General features: G+C 41.3%; 1 protein-coding gene across 1 annotated transcript in view; it reads right to left on the bottom strand.

Moving 5' to 3' along the window:
* The window catches only part of SCIN (scinderin), a 48,164-nt gene extending 34,145 nt beyond the window's left edge, over positions 1-14,019 (bottom strand). Inside the window, exons 1-3 of the mRNA XM_015618686.2 lie at positions 13,803-14,019; positions 9,929-10,083; positions 8,300-8,461 (exon numbers count right to left, since the gene is read on the bottom strand). Coding sequence (XP_015474172.1) covers positions 8,300-8,461; positions 9,929-10,083; positions 13,803-14,001 — 516 coding nt within the window. The 5' untranslated portion in view covers positions 14,002-14,019. The remainder of the gene's footprint in view (positions 1-8,299; positions 8,462-9,928; positions 10,084-13,802) is intronic.
* Between the last annotated feature and the right edge of the window lie 1,594 nt (positions 14,020-15,613).

Genomic DNA, 15,613 nt, shown 5'->3' with positions numbered 1-15,613 from the left:
TGGCCTGCAGAGCAAGAGAAGGAAAAACAAACAAAAAAGTCACTTATTTCAGAAGTGACATAAAAACCAATTTTTTCCCTTCCAACACATAGCCACCTCTGTATTCAGGTGGCTGCCTCCTTAGCCTGGAGACAAATGAAAATATACCCCCTTTTCTGGATCTTTTGTGGTCATTTCTGTGGATCTTAGCCAGGACAATGACAGGAAAAGCCAAGAAGCTTAAATCCATGAAGTTGTTTTTCTCTAGTTAAACATGCCCTAAACATGCAAGTGTTTTAACCTATATGTCTGTTGAAGTATCTACTGATTTCCAGGCCTCTACTGTAATTGATTTCCGTTCTCTTACATGAAGAGATATTAAAAACCAAAACAAATTAAATAGGTTTCAAAACTCTTAACTTGGACAAGTTTGTGGTGAAACTTCCAGTTAGGTAGAAAATAACAGTGAAACGTTTAAGTCTCATTAACCTTAAAATATTGAAATAAACTTTAAACTTTAATTAAGGAAAGAATTTAACCCAAGCATCACAAGCTAATATGCCTCTATTCTGTGTTTGGAGGCCTTGATACACCTTAAACCTATCCACCTTTGTCCACATATACCCCAGAACACACTCTCAGAATCTCACTGCAATTTAAAAAAAAAATATCACTCTTAGCTGAGGGACAGCTAAAATCTGTACTGTGGACCTTTTCATGTTGCCATGATGCAGCTTATGCTAACTCAGTGTCTGTCAGTCAGGATGCTGTCTTTCATTCCTCTAAACCACAACATTTGGTGCAGCAGAGGTACAGCTCTAATGCAGAGGGACTCAACACCAGAGAACTTCTCAGCTATGTCTGCTCACTCCTGTGAAACACCATACTACATTCTCTTTACCCCCACAACTCAGACTAAAGGGCTGAAAGCAAGAAAATAATATTTGCAAAGTTATAATTGCTTTAATTCCTCTCTTTCCTTCGGTTTAGAAGCTGCTGTTCAGAAGCAGATGAGAGCCTGGGCAAAAAAGCACATCCCAGAAGGAAACTGTGGTGGTTTCACAGCAGGAAGAAGAAAGGCTTGTAAGGACAGGTGGGTCAAGAGGAGAAGAACTGTGATGTAGGAGTCCCCAAAAGAGCCAGAACTCCTAGTACTCACCTCCTGAAGGCAGCAGGAAAAACAAGCCCAGCAATGCTAGAGGCCCATGGAACACAGATGGATATTGGCAAAGCTTTATACACATCTTATCATGCTACTATCAAAATAATGGGCAGGCACTCAGCTGAGACTCTTCATGGTCAATAGTGAGCAGCTGCTCTGATAAGGCACAAGCTCCTTCTACCTCCTTAAAAGTCTAGTCCTGTAATTAAACTAATTTGGGAAAACATTTCTATATGAACTGTAAACAACAGAAATACTTCTAATGCCTTTAATGCAAAGTATTTGTAAAACACTGGCATATCACATTGGTATTCGTATTTCAAATACCAAGTTTTTGGAAATAGAGAGTCCTAAAACAAGAGTATGGAGTTTTTATGGTTTTGGGTTGTTTTTTAAGTACAGAAAAGTGCTAAATCAAGAGAAAGTCTACATGATGGGGAAAACAACCAAACAAAAGTAACTGGAATGCAGCACTTTTTGTCAGTTCATTGACATCCAGGGTTTTTAAAGGAACTGACAATATGTATTAAGAAAAATGTTTGAATTCAACCAGATTAATATAGACTTCTGAAGATATTTTTCTCCTTAAATTATTCACTTTTTCTCCTTTCTTGACTGTTGAATTCTTGATACAGGCAGGAAAAAAAAACTCTCTCATTTCACATATTCATAAAAATCTAACTTTGTTGAACTGCAACACAGTAAACCATTGAAAGTTGTGGAGTTTTGATAATCCAAAACAAACTCCAAATTCATTCAGCCAGAATACCTCTGAGGCCACCATGAGCCTGGTCCTAGTAAAACTAGAATAGTGTCTTTGTAACCAGTCTTTGGAGTCTCCCATTTGACTCAAATGGAACAAATTTTCAGACTAAAAATAAGTCAGATATAGCAGTCATGCACATAGTCCTTTCATTTTTCCTCTCACACCTGTTTTGCTAGTATACACCAGGAACAGCTCTTGCTATACCACAGTGGATTAAGGGGTCAGTATAATTCTAAACAACAGCAGCTCAAGCAGCAAAACATCTGGAATTCCTACAACATCAGGAAGAAAGCTAACTTAACTGAATCCTTGTGGGTACATGTGTATCCTGTTCACTTGAAGCCTAAACAGTGATCTCTGGTTCAGCTGCTTTTCTGTGTAAACATGGGAGAAAGGGGAAACTTTCCAGCCCACAGAGTATGAATAAAAATCCATACTCTGAATACTTTAACTGAAGGGGGGAGCAAAGGGCTTAATTTTTTTTCCTCCATCTTATGACTTTGAGACTATAGCAACTTCCAGAATGCTGGCATTTACACTGCTGGATTAACGGGTTCACAGAATTACAGAAAAATTAAGATGCTTGCTTAGCGAGATACACATTGTATAGACACAAAAACATTTTAATATTGTTAATAAATCTATGAAGTTAATAAAGAACCAAAGCACTTTAGCTCTTCAAGCTCAGCTACTTGTTTGGCAGCTCCCTGCTGCAGCATGAGCAATAGTTTAACTCTCAGCTGGGGGAAACTGGGGAAGAGGTTAGTTGTAGGAGAAACATGTGAATGGAAACAACATGAGTCAGTTGTTAGAGCCACAGAAAGCAACTAGAAATGTACAGTGATGGACTGCAAAATACAAGAATCTGCTCTTTCAGCACTGTTTATACCATAACAGTGACTTTATTAAAGCAATTAATATGCCTGTTGGGATAAATGCTTTATCCAATGAAAGAGAAGCAAAGACACCTAAACGAAATAATGAGGGAAGAAAATTAAAGAAGCCACCAAGATAAACTGTGCTAAGGTTGCAATGTGATGCTGAATCATACCCTGTGGTCATAATCATAAGGCAAGTATCTGTTCTCTTGCTCTTTAAAAAGCAGAAGCTATTTTTCTTTTTGTAAACATCCTTTAATCTATACCAAGTTAACAGTTGTTATGAAAAGCAGCTGTCATAAAAAGCCAGCCTCTTTGCCTGATATATTTCTTCTAGTGTCTTTGTTGCAAGGCAGCAATTTTTCTTCTTCTGACATGGTTATCATGGTCTAAGTCAGGTGTTCTAGTAGGAACATACTGACAGATACATGATGACAACTCTGTTTAGTCTCGCACTTTTGAGTTCTAACTTCATAATTTTCATCTGGATTCATGAAGCCCTTGAGAAATACATACATTGATTGCTAGATAGCACAAGTTGTTTCTAAGAATATTGTAGGCTCTTAAATTTCAAACCATCAACCTTTTGGCTATTTATAGATCAGTTTATAAGCACTACTATATGATAGGAAGAATGGACAACTGAGTACAGTTTACCTTCAATCTTCATTTAGTTTGATAGCTATAGCTTGAGCTATAATTATCACCTCACCCATCTGCACTCTTCCTTTGGGATAAGGGGGATGTTCTGCCTGCAGAGCTTTTATTGTACTGACAAAACTTTCCAGCTGCAATCAGGCCCAAGCTCAAACCTCAGTGGTTGTAATCACACATCACCCTTCACCCCTTATTTAACAACTGACTCTTAATTTATTTGAGAAGGCTGAGCAGTGCTTAGCTCTCTGCCTGCCCTTTACAGCCACCTAGCTCATGGCACTGCTGCTTTCTCCCATCAAGAGATTAATCAGAGTCGAGTCTTACATTTCACAAAGCTCTATCCAAGCACATGCATAGAGAATATTTTTGCTGGTCACTAAGGATACAACTTCAGACAGCCTTCATACAGCAGGGCTTCCCAAACTGAGTTGGGAAGAATTCAATAAAATCAACTGATCAATTAGTATTGTTTTATTTCATTGTTATTCCCATTATTTCTGCTCCATGTTTTGATAACTACCCAAATTACTGACACACCTCAACATTCCAATTTTGTAAATAACCAGCATACACCAATGTACACAGGGTTAATTTCACAATACTGACAAGTTTCCTTCCAATTTTAAACCAGGAAAACTGACAAAAGATATGAAAATCTTTAGCACATCTTATCAGAAATATACACATGTACAGTATATTTACACAGGCATCTAGATAAATACTAAAATAGCTTCAAAAACTGTATATATGTTATTTACTAAATGACACAGTGATTCATCTTCTCCCTTGCCTTCTGTGATCATTTTCCATGTCCTCCTGCTCCTCACTGTTTTGAGAATTGTCTTGGTGACGATGGAACAAAAAAGGATTGTGTCTAAGGGGAGGAAGCTGGAGAATGGGGTGAAGCAGAGGGAGCTGCATCTGGAGGTAAAGTGGAGCAGAGAGCAAGGCCAGGCAGTGCAAGGCCACCAAGAACTGTCAAACCCATCCTGCCTCTCATGTGGGACACCAGCAATAGTTCAGGACAGGATTTGGAAGGGCCTTGAGGGAAAGCTGTGTGAGGATCAGCTGAGGTCACTTGGTCTGTTCAGCCTGGAGAAGAGGAGACTGAGGGGAGACCTCATTGCAGATACAACTTCCTTGTGATGAGCAGAGGAGGGACAGACATTGATCTCTTCTGTGTGGTGCCCAGTGACAGGACCCAAGGGAACGGCCTGAAGTTGTACCAGAGGAGTTTAAGTTGGATATTAGAAAAAGGTTCTTCATCCAGAGGGTGCTTGGACACTGGAATGGGCTCCTCAGGGACATGGTCACAGCAGTAAGCCTGACAGAGTTCAAGAGGAATTTTGACAATGCTTTCAGGCACATAGGGACTCTTGGTGCTGTCCTGTGTGGGACAAAGAGTTTGACTTTATGATCTTTGCAGGTCCCTTCCAACTTAGCATATTCTGTGATTGTGCAGCAGAAAATAACAGCTCCTGAGAAGCCTTGAGCAGAGCTTCACCTGGACACAATTCACTAAGCAGCAGCTGACAAAATAAGGTGTGCTCCATTCCAAGCCTTCTCAGCAACTGCCCTGCACTTGTCTTGCCTGCCCAAAGGCTCCCTTACAGAGAGATGGTCCATCAGAGAGGTGTCATGGAAATCCCATGTAGAACAAACACCCCAACCTAAATCAGGGTCTGGAATCCCAGCACTCTCCTGGAAGATCAGCACAGTCACAGCTCTCAGCTCATGGTGTTACAGAATACTGCTTGACTAAAAGGTCTTCACACATTTCCCACAGGTAGTGACTCCCCCCATAGCACAGACAGTGCTTTCTCTGCCATCTGCAGCTATTTTCTCTTCCAGCCAAAAGAATTCAAAGGAGGCAAGATGAAACCTGGGCAGGGTATTTAAAGTGCTGTAAATGTGGTTTAGTAACAAATCAGCCAAGGTGCTGTGTGGGTCGTGCACATGGTACATGGCCCCATGGGATCCCAACCACTTTTAAGAGAGGATCAAGAGACAGGCAGCTAAAACACTATTTTTTCATCTTATTTCTAGCCCAGGTTTGACTCCAATAACTTAGAAGGCTGGATCAAGATAGAATAACCTTCATTCAAGGCCAGGCTGAACAGGGCTCAAAGCAACCTCAGCTTGTTGAAGATGTTCCTGCTCATTGCAGGGGGAGTTGATCAAGATGACCTTTAAAGGTCCCTTCCTATCAAAACTATTCTATGATCTAGGTATGAGAAAAACATCAGAACCTGAACTGTAAATATGAACTTGAAATGTAAATACGTGAACCTAGCTTGAAGGTTCACACACACACTTTTTGCTTAAAGCATTATCCAGGCATTACTTATCGTTAGGATTTCCTTTACAGGGATAATGATTTTATTCTTATTCATTATTATCTTTCATAATTTCCCATTATCTGTTCAAACCATGAGTTTAAAATACTGCAGTAATTGAGCTCAACAGGAAAACTGAAATGATTTTTTGTTACATTTGATAAGTGGTTTGATAAAATATAACAGGAAATGGACAGCACAAGCAATTTTCAGTGCCATAGAGACCATCCTTCTGGTTAGCTAAGAGACTAAGGGGAAAGTAAATCTTGGAAATTCATCTTATTTGGCACCCTGCAATTATCTGACATTAAAAGCACTGACCATAAGCTCATTATTTTATGCAATTACTGCCCATTATTCTTAGACAATGAGTCTGCAGTGGTCTGCAATAAATATCAAGACTCAAAAGCAACCCTATTTAAGATTAATTTTATTTCAATTGTTAAGTAAAGGAATCTACTTTATCCAAAATACTTCAATTTTTTCAAAGGAAACTTAAATTCAATTAAGAACTCCTGTAAAGACTCATAAAGCCTTGCCCATTTACAATGGGGCCTCTAGTCATGGAAAATTCCAATCTGAAGTGCAGTTATTTCAGCTTGAAATGTAGTTCTTATAAAACTCGAGCACAGTTTCTCCTGTGACATTTTATTTTCTATCACACCCCTTTATTAAGAGGTACTCCACTTGTGTACCTTCATCCTGAACTCTGCCATACATTTTCATCTCCCACAAGCATGGTCTGGCTCATGCAATATCCCATGACTATGAATATCTAGATGCTGAAACAATTTTTTCCTTGTCAGTACATCCAGAAAAACCCATCTCTCTTACACAACTGACATGACAAGACCAAGAACTGTTACAGTCATGTGATTTGACTGACATTTCCCATAGAAAAAATTAGATATTGTTCACATCTAATCTTTCTTCCTGCAAAGGCAGAGTGTTGCATTGCTGCTTGACCTCTCTGTTGTCAAACGGTGAATCAGAAACTGGTGGCATTACACCAAAAAAACTAAAAGGCAAAACCAAAGTACATTCAGGTAAAGTATCAGGTAAAGACTCTAAAGCCACATTACATTTAAATTGCTTAGTGACACCACTCTCCCCAAAAGGGATAGGACCCAAGCTATACACAACACTGCAATACACCCACAGTGCATTTCATCAGTGTCACTGCCATGCCTGCTGCATGGCCTGAGTAATTACTCAAGGTCATCTGGGTACCTGCAGCACAACAAGGGTCAGAACAAGCTGAATTCATGGAGTGCACCCAGATCCACAGCATGTCCACGGGAGATTAACTCCAGAAAACTCAAGCCCAATTACAGCCTTATTGCAAAAGCAGCATTTTCTGGCAATGTTTAGTTCCAAACTGTCCATACCCCATGGGTTAACTCTGGAAGGGAATAGATGATTTGGGTCTTCTATGCAAAGTGACACAGAGACATTACATTTGATATTGATCACTAGACTATTCCAGATGATTAAACCACACTGACATAAAAGGAATAGATTAATATTCCAAAAACACTATTTGGTGTTCCATCTGAAGACTCTGAAGCATAATAAAAATCAAAGACAAACTGGTATCAAGTAGCTATATTGATTATCTTGAACTGTCATGCATGGGGATGCTTTCAGAGAAAAAAAGCCAAATTCACACCATGAATTCAGAAGAGCCCATTTTTCAATAGGTCAGGGGAGCTCTGAGATCCTGAAGCAGCTGACCACTTCCTTGAGAAACACTATAGTTAAAATCAACTGCAGATAAACTATTTCCTTTCACATGCTTTCCATTTTATACATGTAAGCATATCAGGGTTGGGGATAATTTCAAATTGATAACTAGCATCTAATTAGCATGGACAACACACCTGCCACTACTCCTAGTATCAGAAAGTCTTAGCATGTATTCTGAGGTGACAGCACTATACTTTAAGCCATTTGAAGCAAGCAGAACTATCTTATGTGCCAATATTCTTCTGTGCTGTCTCTACTTGCTTTCAGCAGAAAGCCTTGAAGCACGGGATTGCTTCTCAAGTGATCTCTTGAAATAGTCAAGTAGTTTTATAATCACTTTTGCAGCTATTTCTTTAGGGTCAACTGTCACTATCAAAGTTTGATGACCATGAAGAAATGCTTTTAAGAGAATTGTTGGATTTGTGTTCTGCTCTAACACTACCACTAATCCCATTCATCTGGTAGAGAGTGCCAAAGTCAGACTGGACTTGCGGTGAACTGTTTAAGTTGTTCAAACAACAGTAGTGAAAAACCCCAATACCTGGAATGGGAAAGAGAAGTGTTTCTTGAGGGATAATCTGTGCACACTTCAGGAAACATTTACGACAGTCTGAAACCTTTCAAGAGGTGTGACACTAAAACTATTTTTCTAAAGCAGGTTCTTTCTCCTGGTTCACATGAATGACAAAATCAGTTTTGCATTTTAGGGGGTGATTCAAACCTTGTAAGAGATGGAGCTCTTACTTTTCAGTGTTTTGCTCCAGAAAATACTTACATTTCCAAGGTCAATAATGAAACAATCTCCTTTGTTGAAGCTGGTCCAAGCCAGAGGGACTTCTGTGGCTCTTACAACTCTCCTACCCTTGATATGCAGCAGCCTCTGAGCACTCAGATCATTAGTAACAACATGATTAAATCCAGAGGCAACACCACCTGCCTGAATAAAACAAAACAAAGCAGCCAGCTTTATTTCAGCTTGATTTCTGCAGTTACTTTTTTTTGCTACATATGAGGAGCTAGCAGTGGAAAAAATGGTTTATGTAGTGAGGTGCAAGCCAAAGTCATGTGCTGTTTAAGGGTGCTGACCACAGACCAGACAGACACCACTGCTGCTGAACACTCAGGCACGAACCTTTAGCCAAGGGAGCCAATGTCACCCTCCTTCAAAGGGTTTTCAGATAAACAGAGAAAGTGAGAGCACAGGATTCACAGCACTCTCCAGCCTCCTTCAGAGGATGAGGCAATACCAAACCCCATTGTTAGGACAAAAGTCAAGGACTATGGAAAAGCAGAGAAATATGCAGCTCCTTTTGCAGTTTCCCAAACTTGAATCTCAGAGGTCCAGGTGGTTTTAATCCCTGGATACATGCAGATGGATGGATAATTCCACAGCAGCTCTGTAATTTTATGAAAGATATAGTTGCAACTTAAGAGTCAACCAGGCGAGGAGTACCAAACCAGGGGAAGTGAGAGCAAACTGCTGATTTACAATCTGTGAGTGTAAATATAAACATAATCATGTAAAATGGCTTGGATGTCTGCATCTCCACTTCTCTGGGAGACCCAGACCTTGGGTTGGAACAGAAACTGGCTCTTAAAATTACAAAAAAAATATTAGAATGTAAAAGTTTGTGTGTGTCACTGCCACATCACTCATGAAGAGTTGAAAGCTTGGTTGTGTAGACAGAGAGAAGTTACAAACATCCATAATGGGGAGAAAAAGGGTGAATGTGCCTTGGATCCCAGAGTTTCTCCTATGGAGATATTTTCAGGAGATACATTACTTTATTCTTAAAAAAGAACCTACAGGTGTTGCAAAAAAAAAAAGTTACTTTTCAGCTGTTCAGCTTCTGGAAGTGACACAAAGACACTGACACACTTTTCCAAAAGCTTAAATTTTTTTAAAAAAATGGGAGATTACTTTATCTACTTCAGAAAAAAAACAGCAGTAGGACTGCAAAAGCACCACTTTTAGATTCAAGTGAAGTTCTGGTCTTTCCTACTCTATTCATGTTTCTAACCACTTAGGTTCTGCATTTGAACAAAAATATTTGGTCTGCAAGACAGAAATTATCTCTGTGAGATTTAACACCTCCCAGACACAGAGAGTCCCTACTGTGAGCGCTCTTAAACACACAACTATGAAATTTCAGGACAGCTTTATTTTGGGGAAAAAAAAATTGGAAAAGGTTTTCACGTATCAGAAGTGGCACTGACAAACAAGCTGCTGCTTTCTGTACAAACACTGGGACTCCTACAGTTTAAGATGAATAGTTCAGATCTAAACTCACAAAGCATTATTAAAATATTTTTTAAACCTCCATTTACATAGAAAAATATTTGATTGTTATGTAGGGAGAAATGTTACATACAAATTCAGAATGTATTCTGACAGACTCTTTACCTTGTATTTAATTCCTCCTTTGAAGTAACCCACAAACTCAGTAGACTCATATCCTTGAATTTCTCTACTCTGCACAGGCTTTCCTCCTAAATAGTCATCCATTTGAACAGTAAAGATAGCTGCAGCTGTGCTTTCATCCTGGGTGCATTCTTTCCCTGAAATAAGAGGAAATATGTCAATAAAGTATTACTGTAATTTTGAATTCTGTTGGAGAAATTATTTCTGCAACAATTGGGCACTGCCTTCAACAAGTTGTATAACCCATGTTAATGTGGCAACAAAGCACTGAATCATAACCTTGATCACCACCAAATAACATGATCTTCCAGACCATTTCTTGACTATTTGTAGAACTGCATTCATAAGGGAAAAAAAGAGTAAAAAATACTGAAGTCCATATTCTCTTAGAATCTTCAAACAAAAGAATAATTTAATTTGGTTTAGCATGACAAGTGTCAGCCATAACTTTTGGACTTTTAGCTGAAGTTCAAAGAAAGAAAGGTCATGTTAAACCACTGTCTGGATGGTAAAACATATATTCTAAGAACAACTCACCAAGCCATAAAACTAAAATAATTCAAAAGCAGTCCTTTTGACAGTATAATGCGAGAAAGATATTTTGCCTGGTACAGCTGGGAGAAAGAAAAGCAGCATTGGGGCTCAGATACTGGTTTCATAAGGTCACACTTCATTTTGTACCTCAAGGATTGACCTATTCCCAAGACTGTGGCAAGACAGCCTCTTGACCCAGTGTGCTGATGCCTGTACAAGCTGAAAACAGGCTATAAACAGGTATATTAAACCAAAGATTTTAATCTGTGCCCATACATTTCAGCAGTTTTAATTGTTTCAAGAAAAGCACAAATAGAATCAAGTCAAAAAACCAGGCTTCTCAGTAACTATAGAAGAAAAAAGAAAGGTGAAATCTTCCATCTAGTTCCAGATTACTCCATGCTACATTCAATATGCTTTCTCAGACCTAAGGTACCACCTTAGAGTTGGTGGTAAAGTTTTGGAGGTTTTAGGGGTGTTTTGTTTTTTTCCTAAATGGGGTAATCATATCCATTAAGACTAGATCTTTCTAAATTGTTACTTAAAATTACATAATAGGATTCAGGGTTAAAGCAAAATGTTTTTTGAACTGAGTCAGAGATAAGAACTACTATCAGACTTGGTCTCATAGCTGTTATGCAATAAAATATTCAGTGAAACTCAATTAAAAAAAAATCAGGTTAGCATCAGTCTAAGCATAAGTTACTCAAGCTTGTATGAAAACCAGATATACCTTGCAGTCTGTGGCACAAACAGCTATAAGTAAGCCAGAGCATAAAGGAAAGAGAACAAGTTTTTACCAAACAGATCCTGGTTCACATGGACAGATCTTATGACTTCATGTCTGGGGACAAGGGCTAAAAAATAGTTAGAACACCATGAGTGATTTTATTAAAGATACTAAGTGGGGTATAGCCAATCTCACTCACAGCAAGTAGTTTCATACTGGCACAGCGCATGCTGTTTCCATTAATGATTCAAGTTTCAAGTCCAGACAGCTCCCTTAGGATTAGTGCAACTGCTAAGGCATCCCTCAAGTGCCAGTAGAGACAACTGAGTCAGGATGTCTGAGCAACCTTAGAAGTGGATACAGCTGCAGCAAAACAAATCCACACTGATTGCTTGGCCATGCCAACAATGTTGATACACCCAGGTTAGCTTGCTCAGAAATTATCCAACCTCACCAGCATCTCAGTGTATGTGAGATACTTGGAAAAACAGTGGATTTCCCATAGGAAGCTTCAGCATGGCAGAACAACTGTGGGGTCACTTCACCTGTAAGATGCCAGTCACAGATGAAGACTGTCAGCACACTGAGGTCACAGACCATTATCCCATGGTCTTCCAAGGTCTCCCAGACCTTCTTTTAACCCCTGGGGTGTGCCTAGAGCAAGGAATTAGGAGGACCTTTACCACTATGTAATAGGAAAATTTGATGTTGGGGGTCTTTTTTGCTGGTCAGACTGTTCACACTCACGGCCACTGTATGCAGCTGCCACATTAACATACTACAGATGACAAGCAGGAGTTGGACTGTGTCACCAAATGGCAAGGCCCTTGTAAGTACCTAAGGCCAAAGTCTGTAGTGTTTCCCCCATCTAAAGAATTCCTTCTTTATATCCCAAAGTTTGAGTGATAGTGACTGATGCAGCTATCCAGAGACACTTCTGAGAAGTCTTCAGAAAGACCCTATTTGTGATCTTCCTGGCCAGCAGGCTGTAGAGTCTTTGCTTACAAGGGAAGAGTTTGGTGTACATAACAGCAGTGTGAATCAGTTAAAAACCCAAAATGATTCTGTGGTTCTGAGTGTGACTGGCCGTCCCAATACACCTTGTTTGAAGTCCTGGTCTCCTCTTGCCATTAAGAACACAGCAGCGCTTTAGATTTTTCTTCAGTGCTTCAGATTTTGCTGAAGTATTTTGCAAGCAGGAAGGGATTTGCCAGCAGTGAGCCTCCCTGCTGCCACCTTGCCAGCTGCACAACAGTGGGTGCCCAGAATCACCTGAAGCCATTTAGACTATCTAGATAGCACCAGATCAGCACAAAATATGCATCAATGTGTACAGCTAAAGCTCTTCAGTCACCAGCAATGAGGTTTTAACTGCTGCATCAGTCACTGTTCTACCTTTCCTACCCAAGAGCTGCAAACAGTCCTTACATCAATCCCTGTGATGAGTCTAGCAGACCTTCACTAAGACACGAGTAGTTCCAGCTTCATTAACAAAGGTCTACACAGCCAAACCCTGCTACTAATTAGCAGCACTGCTGACAGAAAAGTCTCTGCCAAAAATTCATTCACACTGCCATCTATGATTATACTCTTACCAAAGGCAGACACTGCCCTGCTTGCCAGCTGGAAAACTCCGAAGACATGCAAAATTCAGCGCTCAAACATTTATGCAGAAACAATCCCAGCTTTATCTGCAACTGTTTTTGAATGCATGCAAAAGTACAATGAGAACTGCAGCAACTCAAGCACGTTAACATTAATACACGTATCTTTACGTGCATTCATTCAGATGATTGCCTAAAACACAAACTTGTTGGTGACACAAGAAAAAAGTAGTAAGTTTCAGGCAGCTAAACAGCAACCACTTGTGGCAGGATGACTCTGTGGCCAGAGGGAAGTCACATGAAACCACCAGGAGACGAGGAAGTCACATAAAACACAACCCTCTGTCAGGCTTCAATTTAGATGTAAAGTGGGCTAGTCAAAGTGGAAGGCACAAGCCACCAGCCTGGTTCCAATCCCAGGAGGCTGTCAGATTGATATTAGAGGCTGCAAAGAATACTTGGTCTTTGCATGTGATCCCTGTAGCATCAGAAAGCAAAATTAATCTAGCTGGAAAAGGCACACCCAGACACTAACTAGGGCTACAACACCACAGGGAGATGGCCAAGAGAGGCCATTTTCATCCAGACGGAGACAAAGGCAAGAAAACTCTTCATGTGAGCAAAGGCAGGATTTCACTCCAGAACCTCTGCCGGGTGCAGCCAAGAGCTGACTTTAACACTTCTGTACTCTTCCAAGCTAACACCACGAAGCGATCAAGCTCTCCCCTTTCTGCCATACCCCAGTGTCCCATCACTTAGTCCCTCAGCATCGGAAGGGATGACGCCTGGCACCACCCTGATCCTTGGTGGCAGCCCCACTTCTGCCTCCGCCTCGAGTACCCCTCTTGGAAGCCTCGCACCCGCAGCCTTAGGGAGTAGGGCAGGGAAAGCCCTGTCCGCGATGCCCTGGAGCCCGGCCAGCCCTTCAGCAGCAGGGTGGGCACTGCGGGCTGTCCCCGGCCCGCCCGCGGCTCCCGCCCGCTCCTACCGAGCCAGTAGTGCAGGCGGTAGGCGACGCTGGCCCCGCGGCGCTCCGTGCGCAGCACCAGGTACGCGTCCCCGACGAAGAAATCGCCGTGGCGGCTCGGGGGCACCGGCACCAGCTCCAGCCGCTCGACGCGCCACACCTGCAGCCCACTCTGCTGCCCGGCCTCGGCGAACGCCGGCGGGGGCCGCTCGGGGGCCATGGCTGGAGGCGGTGAGATCGCGGAGAGCCCGCACGGCCCGCTTTATATCGCCGGGCACAGGGCGGGGCCGGCCCGGGCGGGTGCGGAGCCGGGATGCGCCTGTCCCACCCCTTCCAGCGGCTCCCGGGGCCGGCCTGGCCGCCCTCCAGTTAGGCGTTTTAACACGCCTGTAAAACAAACTTACCCGGAGTCCCTTTTGCTTCTGTCCCCAGCGCACTAGCAGGGGTGTTATAAAAAAATCAGCCATCCTCGCTGCAAACAGAGAACGTTTTTCTGGTCTAAAATAATAGGAGAAAACCCTAGAAAAGAAAGAAAAGTACAAGTGAGCTAATCAACTGTCTGCTAATGTTGTAGCATTGTGCTGTTTGCTTCTATAATTTTCACATCTGCCTTGTATGAACTGCTCATACCAGACTACAAAGCATTTCTACATCTTGCACTTGCGGTGGAGAGCTTTTTCATCCCCGGCTGGAAAGGCACAGCACTGCTCTCATTCACCCAGTAATCTCATTTATTTTGTTCAATAGTGATAGAAATCTCTCGGGGGGGGGTGGGGGGAGGGGGGATGAGGATCTGGGATTCCAGATGAAGCCCAGAATTTATATATATTTCCCTTTCTCAGAAAATTTAAATAGTTCTACTTCTGTTTTTCCAAAACTCTGAAGCAGCCCAAAAGGTTTTAAACCCACTTCCTACTTGTCTGTCTCCTTTATGTTTGGTACATCAATATGACAAAATTGCAGTTTTCATTGCAGTATGAAAATTATAGCAAATCACTGTTTCACCTCTAATATTGATAGGCAGATCAGTCCGGGTACAATGCAAGCAGATGCAGTGCAAGCTGTCAGTATTTCAAAAGGTACATTTCAGAAAGGATTTTGTTTTGCTTCATTATCTTATCCACCTGGATGAGTTTTGAAGCTCATCATTTCCCCACTGGGTTGCTTTATCAAGTTAACACAAGAGGAGTGCAAGTATCCACCCGCAGGCAGATCACGGCTCCCTCGGCAAGTGGGAGAGGCACTGCTAACTGCATCAAAGCAGCTGGAGAGCATCTTTGCTGGCAAAAAGTTAAAAAAAGCACACCACAACTAAGAAATCTGTGTAACTATCTTCCCATCTTCTCTTTATACTGTCTTGAGGCAAAAGAGGACCTTAAACTGAGTGTACCCACTATCATCTCCCATTTTGGTGGGCAGCCGGTCATCAGTTTGCCAGACAGAGGTGCACAGACACCCTCAGCTTTATCCACCCTGTTTAAAAAAGCAAACTCTGTGTGCTGTGTTTTGTCTAAGGTCCAGCTGAACATGGTGCAGCTCACCTTCACAAGTTCATGTGCATTTTATCCCTCATTCTGCCTGGGCTGCAGTAAGCCTGCTTGATAAACAGTATAATTCCCAAATAAAACACCTTTCTCAAGATGTTAGTCATGTGAAGAAGAACAGTAAAATAAGAAAGAGTAGCTAAAAAATTCCAGCAGTTCCAATTTCAATATGGTATCAGAAATATTTTGAAATATTTAAAAGTGATTTCTCAAATTTGTCCTCACATTTATGCCAATTGTTCTTCTGTTCACTTTTACTCACTTAATTACACTAAGCAGTTTTTCTAA

This window comes from Parus major, chromosome 2 (genome assembly GCF_001522545.3).
Source record: "Parus major isolate Abel chromosome 2, Parus_major1.1, whole genome shotgun sequence".
Classification (NCBI taxonomy): domain Eukaryota; kingdom Metazoa; phylum Chordata; class Aves; order Passeriformes; family Paridae; genus Parus; species Parus major.
The sequence above is the reverse complement of the archived record's forward strand: the minus strand, read 5'-3'. Positions and strand labels throughout refer to the sequence as shown.